Consider the following 26,736-nt stretch of genomic DNA (forward strand, 5'->3'; position numbering starts at 1 on the left):
CAGGGTGAGCTTCCCACGGAGTCACTGCCTCCTTCAGGCATCCACCCACTCCAGTGTGGGGTCCTCCATGGGCTGTGAGTGGATCTCTGCTCCCAGTGGCCGTCATGGACTGCAGGGGCACAGCTGTCTGTTTCACCATGGGCTGCACCACAGGCCACAGGGGAGTCTCTCCCCTGGAGAAGGAGGGGAGGCTTAAGCACCCTCCTCCCCCTCCTTCTCCACTGACCTTGGTGTCTGCAGAGATGTTTTCACATTCTCACTCCCTGTTGCTGCTGCAGTTTAACAAAACTGCGCAGCAACTTCTTCCCCTTCTCCAACACATTATTCACAGAGGCGTTACCTCAGTCACTAATTGACCAGGCCTGGGTCAGCTGCAGGTCCATCTTAGAACTGACTGGCCCTAGCCCTGTCAGCTACAGGGGAAGCTTCTGGCAGATCTTTGTTTAAAGAAGCCACCCCTGTAGCCCTCCCCACTACCAAAACTTGACCCAGGCAAAACCACTACAAGCCCCTTTTCTGGTTACTTTTTGATCTTTCAGTGTTATTCTTCGATCACAGAAAATAAAAGTGGAATCAATATCCCTGACATCCCTAGGGGAAACAAAACAAAACGCCAATAACCAAACTGAAAACTACACACCCTCAGAAAAAAAAAAAAAGCCAAACCCTGGAACACCCCAAACCCAAACAAAAAACCCTTAAACCCCTGTATTTCCTACTTCTACAGGTTAACAAACACTGTTCTACACACATTACCACAGAGAGCACACACATCAGCAGAGTATGCCTAAAAATATATGGATTCAGTCTTATTCATGATTGACATATCCTTTCCCTTATTGTACACCTTGTTGTTTATAAAAACTGAAATCTTTTAAAAAAATAAATTCAGTGTAAACCAAATGTTTTTTGTTTAATTTTTAATTTGGCTTTATGCTGAAAGTTCAATTCACAAGCCATTCATAAGGAAAACGTCCAGTTGGGCAGAATGAGCCATGACTGTATACTGCACATCAACACTTGTAGTGTGTCATTTTGTTCCCTTTTAGTAAATCATCATATGACTTACACAGCACAGTTTAAGCATCTACATCATTTGGCTCAGTTCATTACACGCTATAGTCCATTTCAGCCTATCAGACAACTAACAAGAACAGAATGCTCAAATTGAGGTATTTCCTTTAAGAATTTACTGATCACTGGTATTCAGAGGTAACGTTAAATCATATCATTTTAAACATTGAAAAATGTACAAAAACAAGTTCAGTTTTTAAAAAATATTATCCTTAGTCTTCCATGCATGTTAATAAAAAATATAAAAATCAAATCTGTAGCACTGAAGCTATAACTTTGCATTCTGCAAAAGCATTTCCACAATTGGAACCACAAGCTACAGTCATCTTTAGTACACTACTTGGTTTTGCTTTTCAGTTATGAAGTACAGTCAGTTCAGTGCAAAGGTAACAGTCTATGTACACATACCATAGGAGCCATAGGAGGAAAATTCACAGCAGAAAATATGCATTCGAGATGATTATTATCCAGTAGCACTATATATTGTTACAGATTTACACTGCACATCCAAGGACTCTTAGCATAAAAAGCTTGCAGCCAGTACGCATCTCTAAACACACCAGGTCTGCCTGAGCAGCCTTGAAGTCAACAGAAGTTGCATTGATGGAACAAGCACATAATGCCTTGCAAGCAGGTTCCTACAAAGCACCTTTCTGCTCATGTGTTCAACTAACAGCATCCTCTTCATGGCAGTGCCTAACTTGGACTCGCTAGTGGTAAGAGAAGATTCCAAAATCTGGTCATTTAAAAGGTTACATTTTCGCTTTCACATTTAAACTCCCAAGTGTGTTCAAAAATATAGCAGTATATTTTTCAAAATATATAAATGATATCCTTGATGCAAGTTTAACCATAACGAAATAGATCACACTGGCTTTCTTCCCTTGAATTTTCAGCTTGTTAATAACTTACTGTTCCAAAAAGATGAATCAGTACCTGCGATCACATTAGAAATGTCTTGCACACCTGGAGAGGTGCTGGAAGTTAGAAAAGGTTTAGAAAGTGGTCCCGTTGTACAGAAGCCAAATATTTTCAGCATAACTCTGCAACACTGAAGTTGCACAGTATGTAACACAAGGTTGGCAGATCTTTAGTCTTGGTCCTCCTCCAGGGAAAAAACAACATCTAACACTTCTAAAGAAATGTACTGCTGACTTCTATTTCTAATGTTGCTGATTTACACGGAGCTCTTAATACCCTTACAGCAATTTAAGAAAGCAACATAAACAAATCACCAAACACAACCATACAGACAAGCAGCTGCAATGGTTTTGCTTTTTAAGTATATACAATTGCTAAGGAGAGATGTTTAACTTCAGGAATTCTGATCTACATACTTAATAACAAAATATCATTTTCAGATGTTTGCTTAAAAACTGCTTTTGTAGTCTGGAAAGTACAGCACTGGCTAACCTAAACCTCCCTTCTGAATCCTAAGAAATATTTTGCTTGAACTTCATTATAAAAGAAAACATAGGACAAAAATATATACTTAGGGCATACAAGATCTTTACAAGTTTATTTCTTTAGTGTTTAAAATAGAAAATTATCTCCATACAGGATAACGAATGAGATATGTATTTGGGTGTTCCCCACATACATTCATAGACTTAGAAATAACCTGTCATTGGATGAATTTCATTTCCAGTACCATGGTAGGATGAAAAGTGTCTGAGCTTCAGCTTTCTTCAGTATCCATGAGACTTTATTTGCTGTCCCATTTATAGATGCTGCCTTTGGAAGTTGGAAGTACACAGGCACAACTGAAAGTAATGCATCAAGTCAGAAGCCAATCCAACCTAAATGTTCACTGCATTATATTTCTATATTTAATTTCTTATCATACATAGGAACAAGGAGAATCTCATTAAGCTCTTTCAGACCTCCTGTCACCTGGACACACCTGCAACAGTTAAAAGTGTGGGAAAAGAAAATGCAATCCTAATGACATGCAGAACATAAAGCAGTACTTCAGCCCTTATTTTTGAGTAGCATTACCAGAACAATACTTTTAATAGTCTATTGCTGCTTATGACTCAGGGAGAAAAGTTCATGACTGTCTCTTAAGCTTAAGAGGCAGTGAGGCCTCCCTCAGATTGCAACACACCTACAAAGAACAGACAGCACAAGCCAAGAGGGAGGGATATAGAGCACTGAACTCACCAGACCAAGAGGCAGAAAAGATTTGTCTTTACCACAGGAAAAGGCCAACTGCACAGTGAAAGCTTGGCTGCCATGCTACTTTCGAGGGGCTTTTCTATTTGCTGGTTCAAGACCAGAAGTCCAGCCTAGTTTTTCTCCAGCTGACTCTCTTGTCTCAGAACTGGCACACTCTCAAGTAACACTTAATTCATAATATCAAAACAGAATGTTACAAAAGTTGTAAGTTTTCTCCTGCATCTAACATTTTTGCTCAAAGTGAAAAAAGTAAAAGTTCACACTCTATCAACAGATTATCATACAGCACCTTTTTTGAGATCCCCAAGCTAACCTCAAGTAAGGTATGATGTTCATGTTGCCCTGGGTAATTTAGTTCAGAACAAAGCAGCACCACAGCCATTTTGGTAAAAAAGCCCCGAACAAACAAGTTAATTAACAGGAATAACATCAGCTCTGTAGAGAGGGACCTGGGAGTCCTGTTTGATAACTAAACATGAGCCAGCAATGGCATCGTGGGATGCATGAAGAAGAGTGTGGCCAGCAGGTCAAGGGAGGTTCTGCTCTCCCACTACTCTGCTCTGGTGAGGCCTCATCTGGAATCCTGTGTCCAGTTCTGGGCTCTCCAGCTTAAGAGGGACAAGTTCAAGAGAACTTCCGGAGTCCAGCACAGGGCCAAGATGATCAGGGGATTGGAACATCCTTCTGATGAAGAAAGGCTGCAGGAACTGGGGCTGTTCAGCCTGGAGAAGACCGAGACTCATTAACACAAGTACTTAAAGGTGTTTGTCAAGAGGATGGGGCGGCACTTTTTTTTCCTGTAGTGTTCAGTGACAGGAAAAGGGGTAACAGATGTAAACTGGAACACAGTAAGTTCCACTTAAAGAGAAACTTCTTTCCTGTGAGGGTGAGGAAGCTGTGCACAGGCTGCCAAGGAGATTGTGGAGTCTTCTCTGGAGGTTTCCAAACCTGTTCCTCTGTGACCTGGATCTAGGTGGATGCAGGGGGTTTGGGCTAGATGAACTCTAGAGGTCCCTTACAACTCCCACCATTCTGTAATTCAGTGATTCTATAAATAACTTACTCAGGTGCTATCTGAGCTAAGGAGATTCTACTGTTTCCGTTCCTGGAGACCGATCCTTTGAAAACTGCAAACGTCTTTACTGATGACAGATGGCCTCCTGCAGTGGGCCTGTGCAGAAGGACTCTGCTCTGCCACTTTGCTAAGGAAAATGGAACATGCCACTGGAAATGGAAAATGCTGCTGGCAGTCGCACAACTAGTGAAATTATTTTGCCTAACGAACTTGCAAGGCAATCTAGGCAGAGTGTCAACTGCTGCAAAAACGTCTCAGCATATTGTACAGAAACATAAACCCTCCATTTTATAAGCCTCTTAAGCTGTCTTGGTATCATTCACTTCAGTTTAATCCCGTAACACTTGATAAAGCAAATCACAGCATCTGGGGGAAAAGGAAGCTGTTTTCTACAAAACAGATCACTTTTCCACTTGTAAAGTAGAAGTAATAATCATCTTGAAACAAACTTGAAAGGTTTCCTATAGAAAGAAACTGTCTAAACTTGATCACTATGAGATTCAGGGAGTATTCACAGATCTAAGGCCAGGCACATCTAATGGTTGATCTGTCTCAGTACTTATTGATCACACTGTGTTGGTGAGTAACATCTATACCCTGTTCCCTGCCTTGGCTATAGTGAAGAATGATCGTGCTTGTTCCTCTGAGGTGGTGTTGCAGGATTTTACCTTGAAGGAGGCCTTACAAGGTTCCTGTCATGCTTTGAATGCTTTTCCAGTCTTCAAGGGAAAAAGGCAGGGAGAGCACGTGAAACCCCATTGGCTATGCTACCAGCGACATAGATATTACTTGGATACAGATGCTGCCATTCCCTAATTGAAGAGTAGCTGGCTTAATTTCTGACTAGCTAGGACTGCAAAATTACCTGAAGAGCATCTCAGTCTTCTTGATCATCTGTGAAACAGATCTTGCAGTTTTGCTGGATTAATAATAAACTTAATTAATAGCCAATTATCAGTGGCATTGATGATAAACCCTGACTTTCAATTTTGACCTGTTGGACCTAATCCTCCTCCTGAAGTTTTGCTAAATGTGAAACTCTTGGCCAATGTATTGTCATGTTTTAGTTCTGGAACACTCATGAAAGTTGCTGCTAGAAAAAACCCAGAGGCTTCACATTAAGCAGAACGAAACATTTCAGAAAGTCTTACGACCCATACTCTGACCTAAAGGAAAATTTATCTGACTTGGTCACAGTTTTTAATCAGAATTTTTATTTTCTCTCCATCCTAGCTCAGTCCTGTTACATATACAAACCTGTCCTTGCTACATGTGCTGCTCAAATTCTGAAACTTGTATTCTTAAATGATTTTCCCTTTTGTTTTTAAATAAGAATACCATTTTTGAAGGAGCAGAGAGCAGAATGTGATTTTAACAGTCAAAATTAAAAACTGTACTTACCACATTACAATATAAAAGTAGGAAGAATAATTAATGGCAATACCATAGACAGCCATGGAAGGGAACTCTTTACATTGGCTTTGGAAAATCATCAAGGTATGCAAATGCTGAAGTGCAACAATCTCTTTTCCAGAAAAAAAGTTGACTACATTTTAGGAATTTAAAAATCATTCAAACCAGTATGATGCTTACAATGCTTCAACTAGCTGACAAGCTTACTCAGTTTGCAGGAAAAAATTAATAACCAGCTATGTACAAAACTTAACCATTGTTAACATTAACAAATATCTAAATGGTTGGTGTCAGGAGGCTGGGACATCCCTTCTTTCTATAGTAGCTAGCAACAGGACAAGGGGTAATGGGATGAAGCTGGAACACAAAAAGTTCCACTTAAATACAAGAAAGAACTATTTCACTGTGAGGGTGAGGGAGCAGTGGAACAGGTTGCCCAGAGGAGTTGTGGAGTCTCCTTCCTTGGAGGTCTTCAAGACCCGCTTGGACACGTTCCTATGCGACCTGATCTAGGTGAACCTGCTTCTGCAGGGACGTTGGACTAGATGATCTCTAAAGGTCCATTCCAACCCTACCATTCTATGATCTATGATTTACTGTTACTGTGAGGGTGGTGAGGCACTGCAACAAGTTGCCCAGAGAGGATGTGGCTGCCCCATCCCTGGAAGTGTTCAAGGACAGGCTGGATGGGCTTTGAGCAACCTGGTCTAGTGGAAGGTGTCCCTTCCCATGGCAGGGGGTTTGAGTGAGACAATCTTTAAGGTCCCTTCCAGCCCAAATGATTCTCTGATTCTATGATACTTCCATCAACTTTGCTACTCAATAGGCTGCATCACTCCCCTGCTGCACGTCTCCTTTTCGACCTTTGTGACCTAAGGATTTAGACCTTCGAAGTGGGATTAACAAACATACACGTGGGCCTGATTGCTTTTTATCATAGTATGATTATTCTGTGTATTGAAACATAGTGTAATTAATTGGTATGAAATCAAATGTACAACCCAATTTCTCCATAATGCTTACAAATTACCCATAATACCTTTTAAGTATCTGCTTACGGCAGTGGACTCTTGAGACATCTGTAACAGCGCTTGCCTTACTGTGGTAGAAACAGTGGTTTAAACATGCATTGCACCTCCTAAATAGTTGTTCTGTTATCTTTGAAGAAATTTAAATAAAGTAAAATCCCTTTTTTAAAATACAAAAAAATATTAAATCCAAGGTGTTAAATATATTAAAAATACAGAGTATACTTGCTTAGCCACATCAGAATAACAGAGCTTTGGCCTAGTGTCTCCTACAATATGTAAAAATTCTGTCTGGTGCAAGAGCTCTACTGACAAGGGATGGCAGTATTACATAAAAATTGAACAACGTGCATCAGAAATGGCAAGTCCCTTCACATCCCCGCATCTGTTGTGTAAAGGTCATTTATTATGTTAAACCATTGTATTACGTTAAATCTGAAGTAATTTCCTCATATGTCCCTGTAAATTTAGAGGCTGTCAATAACACTAGTTAAAATAAAACACTGTATTTGTAAATTCCATAATGTATTAATTGAAAGCATTTACATGTCAGTGTTTGGCGTTGCAACGCCTATAACAACTCAGCTGTTCCACAGTCAGGTACCTTTTGTAAAGGCTATAACTATGGAACAACTAAAACATTTCAGGGGTGAGACTTTTGACAGATGAGCTGTAATGAACATTGCTGCAGTAATGCAAGGTGTTACAGGTCTCAGTCCTCAATAAAATCCAAGCTTACCACCCTATGGTTATGTAGCTTTTCTGTCACTATAAGGCAGTCTAATATCACAGCTTCATATTCTACAGATGCTAACATGACCTGAATTATACTCACCAGTCACCTAACAATGTTTCCATGGAGGTTGAGCAGGACTGCACCCTATCATTCATCCTATTTTGTCTCCACCATGTTAAATAATCTCACGAGAGCATCACAATCCATTACAGAATCCAAGTAGCATTTGGTTTGGGTTGCATTTTTGGTTTGGGTTATGATTTTGTTTTGTTTCTTTAGTATGATTGCTTCCACCAAGAGTGTGTGCTCACCAAGCAAACAATGCTCTGCTCACTAGCCTTCTTCAGTAGCAGCTCTGGACTGAACTCACCAATGCGCACTTTTTCAGTGCCACATCACCACACAACATGGCATTTGTCTAAGGGTTAATCTATTTAGGCTGCAGCACCCTTCAGTGTAAACAGTCTGCACAGTTTGAGCACATGTGCAGCTATCAGACTCATCACAATTAGAAAACATCTGCCTCATCAAAACAAATATGAAACCAAATGAACCGTTCTGTTTTCAGAAGATGGATCCCCAAGACAGACACACCACACATGCAGATTAGTCATATCCATGTTTAGCCAACTTCAGTTTTCTTTGCCCTTTCACAGATATGGACAGAGTATTTATTTCTTCCTCTGGAGAGCCTCCCACTTCAAAGCTGTCCACAGGATACTAAGCTTACCTTTGTTTTTGTTTTCAGACACATGTCTCAGGGAACTGTATCTAATCCTCTGCACTCTGAAATTCTCGAATATCCAAGCTCACATTCAAAGAAAAAGATGGCCACATTGAGCCATGTACCATAATGTCTTGTAGAGGAGATATGATACATCCAGACTACAGTTCACAGGTCTTGTCTTACATACTGACTACCATACATGCTGTATAATCACAAAGTAGTCTCAGAACGTATCTCTATGACCCTGGGGCCTGATCAATAAAATCAGGTTATCTCCATTTTAGTTGTCTGTCCTGTTTTCAAAGTGAACAAAGGCCCCTCATCCCACCTGGAATGACCCATTCTCTTTAGTCTAGCTAAATTTACTGTAAGGAAATTTCCTAACTCTTAACTTGCTTTTTAAATGAATAGCCTGCATCTACCATCAACATGGAGAAAAGACTCTTCCTGTCTTCTCTATAGCAACTTTTTCCATATTTGAAGACTGTTTTCATATCTTCCTTCAATCTCCTCTACTTTAGATTAAAGAATACTTTTGATCTCTTTTGAGTGCGTTCTGTCCTTCAGACTCTACCCAGCTACTCTCCACCTTCCTCAGGTGCCACAATATGAATAGGTAAGGCCTTATCACACTTTGGTGACACAGAAATGCCACCATACTTCTCAGGCTACACTACTAATGCAGCCCACTACAATGAGTATCTTTTCTGCAGCAATGAGTTAGAAGTGCTCAGTTGTTTTGTGCTCTATACCATCCTTGCCCCAATAGGTGTTATGCAGTAATACCTACTCCCTTCTCTATTTGAGCAGCTGACTTGTCCTACCCCAGAGTAGTTCCTCACGTGCCTTATATTTCTAAACTACTTTTCGTGATCAGTTTTAATTCAAGTCTCATCTGTCAGTCTGCTACAGCTGTGTCAAGCTTCACATCAGTTACCCATATAAATAAAAAAATGTAATTATCACCTCCAAATGAGGATTTACCTCCACATACCCCAAAGAAAGCATAATTTACTACTTCCTCCCCCCCATTTTTCTTCTGAAGTCTGTTTCAGTTTGGAAACTTGCCACATACAGTGAGAGATTTCTAGGGACACATTCCAATACCTTAATGAGCTTTAAGACACCTCCTGTTAGTTAAAAAATACTAGTAAAAGCATTTGGTACAAACAGATTTCCCTCTGCTAAATTCCGTCAGGTCTAGTTTTACATTACTCTAGCATGTGGAAGGTACAGATTTCCAGTCACAAATCCATCACATTTTAGCACAACAGCCCTACAAAATTAGTCATAGAAATTATTTGAAAGTATTTTCTGTTTGTCTGGAAGTAGAGTTGCCAGAATTATTTTGTGACAGTCCTCATTCCTACTCCTTGAGGCTTTTGTCACATTTCCTAATCAATGAAGCCCTATGGTTGTATAATCATCTAAGTTTTTCTCTGAAACATTCACTGTTAATTAAGGCATCTGGCTTTACAAAAGGAAAGCTAAGAAATGTTACTAATATAAGTAATTTAGGTTGGTCATTTTTTGAAGCTTCATACACGTTATATGCAGTATATGTAATGTTGCTATAGAGATCTAAGTAGCATTCTTCAGAATGCTTTGCAACTTGTTGCTGCCTTGGCCTCTGATGTAACTGCAATCTTTTCAAACTTGGGCTGATACAACAAAGTTTTCATGATGTGTTCTGTGCTCAGTTATCTGTATATACAGGTTTGCTACAAAAGAAACCTGTGATTCCCAAAAAATCTACATTAAATAGAATTGTGTAAACATCTCCCATTTAAATGATGGGTGGACATGATTCTAATTGATCCTAAGAGAAAAGCACAGTTTTGTCATGCATTTGCAAACATGTCAGTTTGGAAAAAAAATCACATTTAATTTCATCTAGAATTTTACAGTAGAAAAGTGTTGGAGTGAGGGATAAGGAGTCTTTCCTTTTCATTCTACCATGGAATAGACTGAAAGAGAAGCAGTTTTGTCATTCAAAGACAAAAATAAAAAAGTAATCCTTAGCAAGTCTTTGCTTTATTGTTTCCAAACTGCTCACTGAAACCAAAACAAAGGGCCAAAATACACTTGCCTTGCTCAAGAGAATAATCCTTCTGAAATTAACCAGACTGACTATGCAAATATGAACAGCAAAGTTTGGCCCCAAATAAACATCCCCAGAAGTAGGGAAAACACTAATCACCAAAGTGCACTTAACACCATAGTAGCTACAACTTCTTTATACATGCACAGTTTGTGCGACACTTTGTACATGAAACTAGCCAATGGAATATAAATAAGTGTGTCGCTTCCTCTTAAATATGAACATTATTAATGAAGCACATTCACATTTTTGCCTTTCAAAGACCTTTAGAAAAAAATAAAAACACCTTCCCCGAAGTAACCTGGAACATGTTGTTAAATATAGAACATATGACTCAAAACGGTTTTAAGGTAGAAGAACTTTCACAAACAAAACTGGTATTTGCTGTATAATTGGAGTGACTTATGAAAATCCCAAGAAAAGACAATCCTCTCACCAGGAGAGGAAGGTAAGAGTTGTAGTGTTAATCCAGCTTCTTCTGCAGAGGCTTGTTTTTGTCTTCAGTGCTTTCAGGGCTGAAGTCAGTACAGATACCATTAGGAGCAAAAAGAGATGAAGTCTCCAAACCACTCTCAGTTCCCATCTGATCAGCATAGAGATAGTCTTCTGCAAAGTGTGGCTGCAAGTCAGCAAATCTGTAGAAGTCATCTAAAAAAAGAAAGTAGTTACACAGAATCAGCTCTCTGAAACAGAAGGACACTAAACGTGAATACTTACAAATACATAATCACACGATCACTTTGCAGAAAAATAGCAGCAGTTAACATAATGCTATCCCCATAGCTTGTTTTAGCTTTAGTGGTAAGTTTATCACATCCCCAGAGCTGTGATGCTGCAAAATGTTATCTAAGCCCTCTTAAAACACTTCAGAGCAGTTTAGCTTGTATGGTAAAGGATAACCAGACTTCGATCTGTATTAAAATGCATGAGGAGAACCACATGCCCTGCCATACCCTCTCAGTGTTCATTGATGGAAAGCAAGAAGCCCTCCAGCTGAGAAACAGCAAACAGGAAGAGTAGTCATTTCTTAAAATCTGGAAGTCTTGCAAACGTGCCCTCATAATCCTCTTCAACCTAACAGCAGCTGTCATTGTTGCCTTCTGCTTTCAAGGTCTTTTTCAAAGTCCTAATATTTTGGAGAGTAATATGTGGAAAGATAACTAATTTGCAACACATTAAGAAAAAAAATAATGTTTGATACTATTACAACAGTAAAAAGAGCAGAATTAGTTCTTGGGGGAGCAGGCAATCCTTAACATCAAGAAGTTTACATTTTGTGTTAAAAATAGGTAAAAATTTGCTCATAAGACTTTTAATTCAGACATGATTTGAACACAAGGTACTGAACAGGAGACAAGTTGTAAGAAGCTATTCTTACAATGTAAACTGACACTGCAAAAAGCTGGATGTGAACATTATCACTCACTTAGTCACCTATAGTTTATCACACACAGCCCACTCAAATTCACTGCCTTATCTCAGAACAGTTCATGATCAGATGATGCCCTGAAGTCCCTGGAATGCAGTTCAGATGACAGCTGAAGCAGCCTTTCAGAGGAGTGAAGTCCAGTTCCTTTTGATACAACCAGGCTAGTGTGGAAGAAGGGAACCTTTCCCTCTCCACCACCTTTCTCTGTTTGAGATGACATATTTTTCTCCATATTGCAAAGAGCAAGGGAATGTCATTTGGCTCACAGGGGCACTGAAGTAGTAGGTCAGCCCTGCCTCTGAACTGTTGCAAAAGAATAGATGTGGAGAATGTAGTAAGCATAACTTCCTAAGTAGATATTCTTTATCCACAGTTTGTATGGACGTAAAGTATTTTGGACCCTGTAATTTCAGTAAAAGTTGATGATGTTCAGGCCATGAAAACCAACACTATAATCTCAGCTGAAAAACCTGTATGTACAGCAGGCTTTACAAATCTTAAATGTTTGAAAATGCATACAGGAGAAAAACTATTTTTGCTAATATTTAATCCTAGTTCAACTGTTTAAAAAATAATCTCACAGCAAAGAACCTGATGCATCTGAACTTTTCAAGAAAGATGTGTAAAATTTATATTTACAAATGTTGAACAGTGGTATTAGGTGCAATTATATATTAGAAACACTTGAGTGAAAAACGATTAATGAGAATCAAATAGTTAAGCACATTCAATGAATCCAACTGAGTATATTATTTTTCTTCATGTAACAAGGAGAGAGCAATCAGCTATCAGCCTTAATTGGATCTGGCTTGCAGCAGGAGTATGAAAGCATTCCCTTTTTTCCCCATGGACACTTGAAGCCCATCCCAAGGATCTATTCCTTTTTGTAACATATAATGTATGCATCATATTAATGATCGTGAAAAAATGGTGTTTTTTGGGAAAGGTTATTCTGATAACTATCCTAACTAAGGTAAGACAAGTATAAAAATTTCAACAATCAGTAAAAAAGATGCTCTTACAGTCACATTAAGCATGATCCTTTTTGCAAGGGAAAGACTGGAATATTTACTGTAGATACCATTCTAAGAAATTGTTCAAAAAGCAACTGTATTGTTTCTGAAAATAAATCCAGAAAAATAGTCTAAAAGCTCTCAGATTCCAGGGAGGACTGCATTGAACAGGACAACATTTCTGATATATCTCAGTAAGCAGACATTCTGTGTCTTGTTGAAATGAATCCTGGAGATATTAAGGAAAGTTTATCAAAGTTGTACACAGCAGAGCACAAAGAAAAGCACCTGGGATCCCATTTGATCACAAACATGATCACAAACATTGCCTCATTGATCACAAACATGAGAGATAGGGTGATGCAGGAAGAATGAGATATTCAAGTATTACTTCTAATCACAGGTCTCACAATGGAGCTCAAGCTTAAAGCAGCTGGAGGAAAGATCACCATAGGCACTTACTTGATAAAAAAGTAATTTTGCTTCCTACCCCCATTAAGAGGCAAGAAATAAAATGAAGAACCTAAAGTGGAGTTCTTTCAAACTCCTGTCTGTATTTTTTACATTGAGTACGCACGTGTACTGCAAGAACAAGACATTTTTCTCCTGCCTTTGCAATATCCTCCTACTACTTGATGCTCCTGATAGAAGCTCTAAGGCTCTGCCTTGTTGCTGCAAGCAAGCAAGCTAGTCTTCAGAACACTATTCACAGTCATCATTTGTCTTTTAAGAGCAGGTGGAGAGTTTCCTGGAATTCGTGACGCCCACCTATTCAAATTCTTCAGAATCACATTTTAAGATTGAGAAAATTTTGCTTCTCTCTGGATTATGGTGAAGGGATGACCTTGGAATTAAGGCACATCTAAATAGTTAAGTCAACAGCACACTGCTTAAGAGAACTGATATACAGATCTTTATCAACTAGTATGTTTTTCAAACATGACACAAAAATGTAACTTCTTCCAATTCAGAGACAAGACTATAAATCTTGTTGTACCATCTCAATTTTGTTACTGCCTATTCTGTTTACCTGCAACTTGATCTAATTTTCTGGGATGAGATCTCTGTCTTTGAGGACTCTGCTTTGTGTGCAGCAATTTTAGGTTTGATACTTCAGATATTTTTATTCTTACAGGTAAGACTGAAGACTTAACATTCCTGTTTCACGTTCCAATAACTGAGAAAGAGGAGCTTTTAAGTAGGCCCTTCTGCTGTGTGTATCCAAAATAATGTCAGTTCTTTTCCATTAGATACAAAGTTTTCATTTCTTAGACCTTGGTTGGGCAATGTCTTCAGAAAAGTGTAGTCCTTTCTCCTTTCTTAGTATTTAAATGCAACAAATTAAGTATGTGGAAAGTTCCGCATATTCTCAGGAAAGGCAAGTGACTGAGTTCTCACAGAACTTTGAAGATAGAAATGCAGTATCAAAACTTTATTTTTATCTTTAATTCTCTACCATATTGAATTGTACATTTATTCTTACTATTAAGATTTCAGATGTATTAAAATCTCAGTGAAAGATGAGAGAGTCCTCTCCAAAAAAGATCCAAGCAAAGTTTCAAAGAAATGATGTAAACACCATCCTACTTTGTGTAGCTTCACAAAAGACCACTCTTGACTACAGGAAATAAAATAGCAAAATGAGAGCTAAGCACTTCAGTGGCCACTGCCAAGGCTCAGTGGTTCAGATTTTCTTGTGATGGGAACATACCATGACCACGTATGGGAAAAGTGCAAATTTAAAGGCAAGTACTAGTAAAGATGTATGTTAAAGATGTACACTGAATGTACATTGAAGATGTATATTGAATTTTTGAATAACTCTCATGAACATTCAGTTGTACACTATCTCAAATTTAGCTATTCTCAAACAATGAAGTGTGCAAAAATTAGAGTTCTACTAGACTTACCACCTTAACACACTGTGCTGGTATTTCTGAAGCTGGCAGTGCAGTGGAAGAGTTGGTTCATGACTCAAAAGAGTTGGGAGATGAAGAGCAACAGAGATAGGTAGGAAAAAGGCAATAGTACAAGATGGACATGGAAATCCTGGGGATATGACAGATGAGAGGTATAAAAAAGAAAGCACTAGTACAACAGGAGTCAAGGACACATGACATAGTAGTCAGGAAAAAGAGAGGAGGAGGGTAGTGGTAATGATACTTATTGCAGTAGCTATGACAGTTGTGTAGTTGAAAGCTTTACATTGTATGACTGAAACACAGGAATAACTAGTGGAGAAATTGTTATTTACTAACACCAATGTCTTAGTTTGTAAGATTTTTACATATTGATTATCCTCAAGGAAAACCAATAGAATGGGGCATATCATAAGCACTTCTACTCGAGGTGACATGTTGGCTATCAACAACTCAGTCATACTAAAATGATACAAGTAAACTTAGATTCTAACTGCATAAAGAATGAAGAATCTGAAGTATCGCACAAGTACTCTGATTCCCAGCATAATCTATTCACCCAGATCACACAATTTTTTAAATGGAACTTTCTTGCCTCTGTATCTACAGACCATGTGTTGAGCAGCCTGGTTAATATCCCCTCATTTCCCCCTGCCCCACACTCGTGACTTATTTTTCAAACATATTGAGAAGTTATTATGGGAGTAGAAAATCTTACATCTCTCTGCATTTTGTGAGAGCTGAAATAGTGGGGAACAAGAGGCAAACCAGCAGGACAGAGGTAAAATAGCTTTCTTAAAAACACATGTTCACATACATAAAAGTCACAGAACAGTACATGATGAAAAAGCTCATCGAAGTATTGCCTGACTTACTGTGGAAGGAAAAAACAAACCTGAAAACATATAAACCTGACATTTGATATTAAAGGTGAAACCAAAGTATTTTTTTAGAAAACGTAAATTTACTTTCTCTGAAGATTTATCATTGTTAAAGTCAACAAGTCAATGAAAAATATGAAGTTTAATAAAAATATAAGTTGTTTGTATACAAACATGAGTTCAGACAACTCTGACATTTTGTGACAGTTCAGATGGACTTAAAATACTTACCATATGTAATCTCTCCTTTTTCGTCCTCATCTACAGCTCTAAAAAGATGTGTAACATTAATCTGTGACACACCCATGGCAGTCTTCAGAATATGAGCTAAATCCTCTTCTATTATAGTTCCATTTTCTGACTGGTACAGCTATGAATCAAGACAGCAAGATAAATCATTGCAAAACTGAACGCTAACTCCCGCAAACAGCGTTATGCTATTAAGTGACACCAAGGAAAATCTGGAATTGGAAATTCTAGCTGCTTTCAGACTGATGTGCTCCACTGAGGATTTCTGATTAGTCTGGGTAAAAGACAGCATTGATTATTAGTTTATTGTGTATGCTGAGAAAGCAAAGCTACAGTCAGAAAAACCCTGATGTTTACATGCCTAACTACTGGCATTTCAATGACACTCAGAGACATGACTGTTTAACAAGAACATGTTTTGAAGACATATATGCAACTGAGAATAATTTTTAGTCCATTGTGGTATGTGTCCAAACTTCAAGAGTCTGTGGAATCAGAAGATAGATTTAAGTCAGCCTAAAATACATAATGTTTCTGTTTGATCAGATGAGAAATTCAAGGTTCCTTTGACCAACATTCATGTGATTTGGAAGCCAGTTTGCATAAAACACCTACATCTAAGTGGCACTGTATTAATTAGGAGAAATTAATATAAATATATTAATGGGCCTGTAATTTTTTATTTGCCAGAATTTTGAGTATTTGTAATTATTTGCATATTCTTAAGTTCTGAAACAGTTTCCTCACAGAAGGAGTTAGCCTTACTACAAACAAGAGGTTGGTAACTGAAAATAATTGTTCATAGTCTCATTCTGTCTTTGTACATATACAGTGTTTTCCTTTGAAAAAAAGTATGAGTATTTCAAAACATCTGTAACAAATACAACTTCACTGAACTTTGTAAAATAACTCAACTTGCCTCTGCAATGGAAATTGAGACAGAAGAGTTTTTGAAACATCCATGCCTCATTTTCAAGAACAACACTGCAAATACTGAACCACGTAAAAAAATGCTATTTTGGAAACTTTCTTTCAGTTTCTCTATATCACTGAGAAGGTGGCAACTGATAAGATTAAAAACCAGCCATAAGGATGTATTTTTCACAGAAACAGAAGTTGCTGTCGTGAGACTGCACACCTTAGTGGAATAAAAAAACCAAACTCTGAAGTACTGTGGAAGACAACATTCAAATCTTGCCTTTTGCTCTGTAGCACCTAACTTGCACACTGTTTCACACGGAGTAGGGGCAGGGATAAGACTTGTTTAATAAAGCCTGCCATACGTTTATACGTCAAGTTGTCAGGTGATACTTGACAGTAAGGCTCAGAAGTGTCATATTGGTAAAATTTATCGCATCCTTTCATTTCCATAACAATTACAAAGGGAGAATGCATAGCACTTACACTAGAGCTCTGCTCTTAGGCTTCATTGCAATAATCCCCCCATCTCTTTTAATTGCCCAGCGCTTTAGAACTCAGTAACTCATACTTTTCAAGTTCTTCAACCATTTACTAAACACTTCCACTTCGAAAACTTGTGCAACTATGTGACATGTTGCACTTTATACACAAACAGCAAGGTGCTTTGCAAAAAGTAGCACATGGCAGAGGATAGCAACTGCTCCAAATCACACATTCATGAACTAGCTAGATCCCTCAATGGCTCCTGAAAAACTATGCCAATGTCTTACTGTAGGTACACAAGTCCAGGAAACTGGGGAAAGAAAAGAATTCAAAGTTCTCTTTCCCTTTCTTCTAGGATACTGTGAGCAATTTTTCTTCATCTTGAGAGTTTTTAACCCTTCCAGTTATTGCTAGCAAGATAAAATGAACCATATCCTGCTTCTGCTTGCTGAGTGCTTCCTCTTGTTCATACATGCATAGAAATCCTTTGTAGTTCTACAATTAACTTTATATTTTGCGATTAATCAAGGAACCCAAAATTATATATTATGAGTTAAAGAATAGAGCAGATAGTGAAGACTTTTTTAAGAAACAGTTCAAGCAACTTAGGTACTTCCAAAAAAAAAAAAAAAGGGGGCTAATCTGAGCTTTTCTTCCTCTAAGATGGTATAGTGCACACTATGCATGATGACAGCTAAGTTTCACTGAAATACTGCACAAAACCCATGTTCAAGTTTACTTTAAGGCTGTTCATTTCAGTATGAAGGCAGAGGGCTGACCAAAACAGCACCTGATGATTTGTCATGCCATTACACAGATAAAATGCAATAATAAGGGCAGAGACTTTCCTGGTTTTCCCACAGAAGTAGTGGGAGTAACAGCAGCTATTAGAGGCAGATTTCCCCCAATATCCACAGGAACTAATAATTTTATTCCTTGCACTATCAAATTTGTTTGATACTGGTGAAAGGGTAAGAGTTAGAGATGTGAACACTAAACATACACAGAAGCCTTATGGCCTTAGCAAAACATAGTTAAGAGAGTAATATATGTACGCAGTGGAACCTGAAATGTAGTACCATGCAAATGAATGTTCTCAACTCCATACATTCACTAGTGATTCCTGTAGCAAAACTTAGAACCTCTTCAGTTTCCATAAAACTGAAGACCATGGGAGTTCAGAGAAGAATCTTAAGGGTTGGAAAGGACTTCAACAGATCACCTAGTCCAACCCCGCTGCCAGAGCAGGACCACCTACAGTAGGTCACACAGGAACTCGTCTAGGTGGGTTTTGAACGTCTCCAGAGAAGGAGACTCCACAACCCATCTGGGCAGCCTGTTACAGTGCTCCATGACCCTCACAGTGAAGAAATTATTCCTTTTATTTCTTCACCTCTTATGTTCCAGCTTATACCCATTGCCCCTTGTCCTACCATTGGACATCACTGAGAACAGTCTGGCTCCATCCTCCCGACACCCACCCTTTATGTATTTGTAAACATTATTGAGATCACCCCTCAGTCTCCTCCAAGCTGAAGAGCCCCAGCTTCCTCAGCCTTTCATCCTAAGGGAGACGCTCCACTGCCTTCATCATCTCTGTGGATCTGTGCTGAACTCTCTCCCGCAGCTCCCTGTCCTTCTTGAACTGAGGGGCCTAGAACTCGGCACAATATTCCAGATGGGGTCTCATGAGGGCAGAGAAGAAGGGGAATAGAATCTCTCCCAGCCTACTCACAGCATCCCTTCTAATACATCCCAGGATGCCATTGGCCTTCCTGGCCATGAGGGCACATTGCTGGCTCATGTTCAGCCTGCTGCCCACCAGGACCCCCAGGTCCCTTTCCCCTCCACTACTCTTCTAACAGTTCATTCCAGAACCTGTACTGGTACATGGGGTTACTCTTTCCCAGATGCAAGACTGTACACTTGCCCTTGTTGAATTTCATTAGATTTCTCTCCGCCCAACCCTTCAGCCTGTCCAGGTCTCCTTAAATGGCAGCACAGTCTTCTGGTGGTGTCAGCCACTCCCCTCAGTTTAGTATCATCAGCAAACTTGCTGACAGTACCCTCTGTTCCCTCATCAAGGTCATTAATGAATAGATTGAACAGTACCGGTCCCAGCACTGACCCCTGAGGGACTCCACCAGATACAGGCCTCTGACTAGACCCTGCCCCATTGATCACAGCTCTTTGCCTTTTTCCATTCAACCAGTTGACAATCTACCTCATTACCTGACCATCCAGCCCACACCTTCTCAGTTTTGCTGCAAGGATGCTGTGGGAGATGGTGCCAAATGCTTTGCTGAAATCAAGATAAACCACATCCACTGCACTACCACCATCTATCCATCTGGTTACATCTTCATAAAAGGCTGTCAGGTTGGTCAAACATGATTTCCCCTTGGTAAAGCCATGTTGACTACTCCTAATGACCCTCTTGTCCTTTAAATGTCTGGAGATAGCACCCAGGATAAGTTGTTCCATCACCTTTCCAGGGATGGAGGTGAGGTTGACCGGTCTGTAGTTACCCAGCAACTTCTTCTTACCCTTTTTGAAGACTGGAGTGATATTTGTTTTCCTCCAGAGGTTCTGTGTCTAAACAGCAGTATTAAAGAAATTAAGAAGTAATAAATCAAGCTGTCAGACAAACCCACTGGAATGGGAAAAATTGCTACTGTCACTTTCCCAAAAACCCTGCATTAACCACCTATTTGGATGTTACAACAAACCACTGAGGCTAGAACAAGATCAGAATCCCTCCTGGGAAGCATAAAGTCTGGGCAGAGACTGCAGAACCAACACAGAAACATGAAAAGATTAGGATGGAAGAAAAATATACCAAGAAGATGTAAAAAGATGAATCTCTATTTATGTGTAGGAAAAGTGTTAAAGTATTTTATTAACTTGAAAAATAAGATTTGAGACATTATAGAAGTAGTAAGCACAACTTGTTAGCCTTTAGTTTAGAGGAATCAATACAAAAGGATTCCAGCTTTGAGTCTTAATGTGCTGAAGAGATTCTACCAGAGCTCTACAGAGAAGAATTTCTAACTGCAAACTTCCACAATTTTATGCAACTTAAGCTTGCAGTGCATTCCCGCTGAACATGACCTCTTAGTCTAACTTTTCATTACCATTGTTTTAGAATGTAATGAACTATCAGCATGACATGTGAAACAAAGTTCTCTTAAGTCTAATGTCAGTATTAATACTTTCTAAAAAACCGAAAGCAAACCCCTAGACTGCATAGAGGAAGAAAACTCTACTTACCTGAAATGCCAACTGAATTGTTTCCAGAGTTTTGGATGGCTTACAGACAACTGACAGAGCAATGACAAATTCCCGAATGTCAATTATGCCATCTTCATTCTGTGAAGGAAAGTCGCACCTGAAAATGCTGCAGTTTGTCTGTGAACCTTCATAAATAACAGTTGCTAAAGATGTAGAATATTCAGAATGACCATTACAGATGTCACTACTAAAAAAAAGCCTCATTGAGATAGAATGAATGCAGGGCAAGAATTAGAGTCACCAAAGCTCTGCAGAACCTTTCCAGAGCCTCAGTCAGAAGCCATAATGCAAAGATTCTTGGAAGGCAGTGCTGCTACTGTCACCTTTCACTTGGCATATTTAAATATTTTACGTTAAACTATCTTAATTACCAGGTTGAAATTAAAATTAGAGAACCAGAGAGTAAGGTAACCTAATGAATACGTAACATCTGGTCTTTCGAGTAAGAGAGAACACTGTGAACATATCCATCTCCTGGTCCAAACAGCACCTCATCGAGACAATGATAACAGATAGTTCCCCATCCTGACTGATTGCCACAGGAAAGAAAAACTCTCTCATTTGCCAAATTCCTAGGTCCTTCACATTTCAAGTATCCTAGTAGAACAAGTGATTTATTTACAAGGTAAGTGAAGTATCAGCTAAAAGGCATTGCATTCAATTGTAACAAGACACAGCAGAGGTGTAGCCTGAAGCCATCTTTCCTCCTCTTCAAGGTTTAGCACTAGAAAGAAAATCAGTTTTGTTCAACTGATACTCTTTCCAACTTCTACTTGAATTAATGCTTTGTTTGGATGATAGGTGCTCTTAGCTTACTGAAAAGGAAATGCAGTAGGCAAACACTACAATGAAGTGCTCAAAAGCCCACAACATTGGCCCAAATAAGAACCTCACTGAGCTCAACTAGAACAGAATGAAGCTAAAACAGAGCTTACCAAAGTATTGCAATTTTAAAACATGTTGTTGCTTCTTACCTCATCAAAAAGTGCAAACATACTTTCTAATGTGTGAGAAATTGGGAATTCCAAATATGCTGAAAATTCTTTAAGATCAACTTTTTCTTTTTTCATTTTCATGGCAGTTGCAGCATATTTATCAAGATCATCTTCAAGTGTTTCTGGCTTCAGCCTAGAAAGCATATTATTTTTGCATATTTTAAAAATAAACCCAGTTTTAACAATATAACAAATGAAGCAGTGCAGAATAATGGTGTAAAACACTACAAAATCTGCAATGAGAATTACTTAGCAACTTTATAATAAAATAATATTTTATTTTATTTGTGGTTTTAAGGCTCCCATTAGCTCTTAAAGTAATTTTTAATACAGTTCAAGGGCTTAATAATCCTGATAATGAATTTGTATCCTTTATTGTATTTCATTACAAACCATATGTGTAAGCAGTTCAACTTCAACGTGAAAAACAGTCTAGAACTACCAATAAGAAATACCAGGCATGGAGAGCTAGGTGGGATTTAGGTCACCTGTATATGGCTGTATTTTAGGAAAGTAACATAAACCAATTACGATTCCAAATTTACTAATGTCACTGAACACAAAAGACCTGGTGCATCTTGCCTAAAAGAAATCAGGGATTACATAACAGTGATTATACCGTTAATCTGTTTGCCAGTTCTCATTTTTCTCATTCTGTCCAGAGCTGGACACCATTGCGAGGTGACCCAAACAAAGTTACAGAAGTGAATACAGCTACAGAAACTCTCCATTCCTTCCAAATGCAAAACCAGATTTTGACTGATGAATGAACAGCTTTGTATTTATGCAGGTATCTACTGTGTGGTTGTGTCTGGGTTTTTTTGCTAAGTCAAGCTTCTTGTTTTCATTTTGCAAAAGTAAGTCTTACTATAATAAACAGTGCTGCAGGTATGTAGGGAAAAGTAAATTTTCTCCCTGATACAACATGAACCAAATCTTGATCAGGTTTTCTCTGAACTGATTTAGGGTAACATAAACATCCAAACTTTCCAGTCTGAAGACAAAAGAAGCCCATAAAGTCTTCTACAATATTGTTCTGCAGTTTTCTGTTCTGCTGTTTGCTGCTGCAGACAAGGAAAAGCAGTAATTTACAGAACTCTCAAGCTCCCACCAGAATTCTTCCCAGACTGCAGCTGGGACTCCTCAGCAGCTTCCTCTTGGTGACAAGAATGAAAAAAATACTAACAGCATTCTCAGGAGCTTCTGAAAAAAACCTCCTGAAAAGCTTCTGAAAAGAGCACTTCTGATAGGAAGATATTTGTTATGTCAGCTCCACATCCTGGCTGTTTGCTGAAATCACTCTTTTTAAAAAACACTGCTTTTAAGTAAAAACACAACTACTGTGCTGTATGCCATTACCTACAGTGACTTACCAGAAATTTACTAACTAAACAACACCAAGCCCTCTATTTCTGAATTATAAGATCCAAACATGTATGATTTGCCCAGAGATTCATTGCCCCTACAGAACATTCCTACGTTCTTCATCCTGGCATTAGGGCACTCGTCTTACGTTCTGGTCCTAGATAGTATAAATAGTGAAACACTCCACTGCAAGCATTTATTTTCCATGATCAAGTAGCAGAAACAATGATGAAGGAATCCATAGAGGATTTGAGATGAACACAGAACTCAGCTTCTCACATGTAGGATTATATATGAGAAGTGCCCACAGATACTACATTGCCACTACAGTACCCAAATGGATTTTAACTATAGGATGAAGGACAGCTGGCATACAAATCCTCCTTTGAGATAAGCCACCAGTGACACAGAATACACAGTCTAACATCTGTTTCTAAATCAGAGAGATTTGATTTGCAAGGAACTGACTCAAAATTCATCTTCTAGAACTATTCGAGACCTGTGAGATCTCTTTACCAGTTAATTAAGTCCAAAAAGCTAAAAAGTTGGAAGGCAAAACTTTGTATGGAAAGTAGCATGGCTTACAGCAAATCTTACAGATGTTCTACGGTTTGGGTTTTATAAATAAAGGAGATATGAGTCCATCTCAGAAAGAGTATGTAGATCAGCAAGGCCAACTTACTACTTCAGCTTAAGTATGACTGTATTGTACTTCTGGTAATTCAAGGTGGGCTGAATTCCCTCCAGCCTTTTCAGAACCAGAAAGTAGCTGATGTGTGGATGCCCATGATCTACTATACTGAAGTCTTTTCAACTCGAGTGTTCCAAAGCCCACAGTAGATTCTGAATCTATGTGAAATGGTTTGAATTGTCCCTATTCCTATATAACTGTTACTTTTAACCAACTGGAGGCTATGAGAGCTAGAAAGCCAACAGTGGATATATTTGTTCATGAAATCGTGCAGGACCTAGGCTTTTGATGCATAACAGTATTTGCTTTTGTGGTGTTTTGTTTCATTTTTTAGGACAGTATATACCAAAGAGAATAAGAAGTCACTATCAAGTCTCTGAGATGGAAAGGTCATTTTTCAAAATTAACAGCTCTGGACATTAACTCCTTTCACAGCAGAACTCACAAGGAAAACTAGATTCCTGAAGGTAGGATAATCACCACTATTTTTCACTAGCAAAAGGTCTTACCCTATTAAAGCTAGTTTTAGCTGGTTTTGACTATTTGAAAACAAACTCCTTTCTTGCATGCTGGGAACCTGACAAAAAACTTGTAGTATCTCACAAAGCTGGAAATTGTGTAAGAACAGCTGGATCTTGTAGCTAGCTACTGTAAACTACAAGCTTAGAGAAACACACTCTAAGCCAGAAAATATATTCAGTTTTATGTCTGCTGATGTACTTCAGTGCTACTTCTTGTCAAAACAGAGAAAGGATTTAACAACTGCAAAACTGACCTTCCAAATACTCTGGCACACCCTGCTTTGTTCCATGAGGCAGGGGTTATCATGTTTGGTATTTGCTATGTTAAGCCTGACCCACAACCACATTCTATAATGGAGAGCATTGCTTTTATCATGACTGCAGATGGAAAACACACTCCAGCGGATTTTTTCTTGTTACAGATCATCTCTGAACACACTCATGTCATAGCACTGTTAGTTGTGAGGGGCTATTACTTTGAGGATGCAAAGCTTTACCTACTGTCTGGGCCACCAATTCAAGTACACATAAAAAGAAGACGTTTGTGTTGTAATTTGGATGGAGAAAGGCTGCTGAGCAAGAGTGGAGAGGCACCAGGCCCTATCTCCCACTTGCAGATCTTCCTAGCCTATGGGGCATTGCCTACTAGGATCCTTGCAGCCAGTTAGATAATATTGGAGTATAGTGGTAAAAATGGAACTGTTATTTAATCAGGTCTTACCAAAATATTATGGCCTTTAAGAGACAGCAGAATTGAATCAATACAAGTAGATTTATTAACACTGAATTTCACCAGGGCCAGGGAAACCTGTAAGGAAGTAAGCCCTGCAGGCTTGCTAAGGTAGTAAAATACTCTTTCAGGGCAGTCATCACTAGTATCCATCACATGGGTACAAGATGCTAATAATATTTAGGTAAGTAAAAAAGATGGTTAAGGACACAAAACTAATAAAAAAATAAATTGTCACCTCTTGGTAAAAATTACTAAGAGTAATCCTACTGAGAAAACTAAAAAAGGTAAGAACAGAAGATTTTCCTGAAACCTGACCTGGAAAAGACGATCTGATTCAAATCGTATCTTTTAAAAGAACTGGACGTAATCAGCAAAGCCATGTCATCTCAGTGAAAAGTACAAAGCATCTCAGAGTCTGCGTACTAAATGCATGCACCAAATCCAGAACTCATCAAACCAAAGAGTTTTCTGCCACATATATATACCCAAAAGAAAATGTGTATTGACCACAATAGCATATTATGTTCTTGCTGTACTTTCTGTATTTAATGCTTTTTGATGCATGAGAAAGATCAGCTACTATAATGGAAGAGAAGATGTGCCATCTTGAAAAACCTATCAGGCTGCCTAGCCTCCAAAAAGCAGTGAGATTAGAAAAAAAACAAACAGATGAAAATCCCCTTAATTTTAGAAGAATATTTGGCAAAAAGACTTCAAATGAATAAGGAAAGTCAGAAAGTAGAAAACAGTGACTAAACCAAGAAGGATATGAGACACAGTCACCCTTGCCAGATGTTCCAAATCACACCTGGGGTTTTAAAAGTGAAAGATTTGTGAAAAAAAAAGAAAAAAACCCGACCAGCAAGCAATTAAGTAAATGAAGCAGCAGCACAGTACTGGGCGTTAACAAATTGAAGTGTTGAGAGAACACAAGAGAACAGAGATCAGCAAAAACAAACAAAAAAATTCAAGCATGAGATAAAGCAAACAGATGATCCTTAACCTGGCTAGAAGTTTGATGAGGCTATCAATACTTCAATATTTCTCCCTCAAAAAAAAAGATGCAAAAGGCCTGGTCCATTAGAATGGCTTCAACAAAATTTTAGGTTACATCAAGATCTGACTTGATAAGCCTCATCTGACCACAATCAGAAAACAGTTACTAAAATATTGCTACATTGGATTGCAATATATGCTACATTTGGCTTCTTTTGAAGAGAGGCGAGATCAATTGATCTCATTGACACAGTAGTCATTTTGGTACAGAGTTCAGTAAAAGGCAGCTAAATTTCAGCCAACTGTGACCTGACAGCTGTATAAATGTGTTAATAGAGCCCAAACTCTTCATTAGGTGAAGCATGAGAACTCGTTGCTGTGGCTGCACGGCTTCTGGACTGGATCACATCCAGCTGAACACAGACTAAATTTTATAGACAGTGCTAATGAAGCCTGTAGATGCACAACATGAATAGAAATAACTCTCCAGTGTAGCAAATTGAGGCATAACTTACTTCTAAAGAATCTAAACCAAAAAACAAGTCTGGATTTGCCTTACTATAAAAATCTTGCTTACGTTTAAAACTGGATGTTACCTTGAAGGTACATTATTGCTCAAAAACAAGTATTAAATCTGTATGCAAATCCATTGGATAAAATTTACTGTTTCAGTTATTTAGGGATGTGACTGGATGATCTTAATGCCTCCCTGGCCTCAAAACCTTTGAATAAACAGCAAAATTACTGCATCACCATTAAATGTGCATTAGAGATGAAGTCATATTACAATCTTCACCCAACTGTGCCAGAAAAGTACCATCATACCAACCTTTTCACTGGCACATATCCAAATCAAGACAGGATTGTATTTCACCAATGTACAATTGTTCAAAATACACAGAGAACTTTTATGTTGT

At 38.5% G+C, this 26,736-nt stretch overlaps 1 protein-coding gene across 2 annotated transcripts in view; it reads right to left on the reverse strand.

Moving 5' to 3' along the window:
- Window positions 1-10,246: 10,246 nt before the first annotated feature.
- The window catches only part of LPCAT1 (lysophosphatidylcholine acyltransferase 1), a 62,696-nt gene continuing 46,206 nt past the window's right edge, over window positions 10,247-26,736 (reverse strand). Inside the window, exons 11-14 of one of the 2 annotated variants that reach the window (XM_061994723.1) lie at window positions 21,493-21,646; window positions 20,498-20,596; window positions 15,806-15,944; window positions 10,247-10,980 (exon numbers count right to left, since the gene is read on the reverse strand). In XM_061994723.1, coding sequence (XP_061850707.1) covers window positions 10,796-10,980; window positions 15,806-15,944; window positions 20,498-20,596; window positions 21,493-21,646 — 577 coding nt within the window. In that variant the 3' untranslated portion in view covers window positions 10,247-10,795. The remainder of the gene's footprint in view (window positions 10,981-15,805; window positions 15,945-20,497; window positions 20,597-21,492; window positions 21,647-26,736) is intronic. The other variant, XM_061994724.1, reaches the window with a different exon arrangement.

The sequence above is a fragment of the Colius striatus genome, chromosome 4 (genome assembly GCF_028858725.1).
Source record: "Colius striatus isolate bColStr4 chromosome 4, bColStr4.1.hap1, whole genome shotgun sequence".
NCBI lineage: Eukaryota > Metazoa > Chordata > Aves > Coliiformes > Coliidae > Colius > Colius striatus.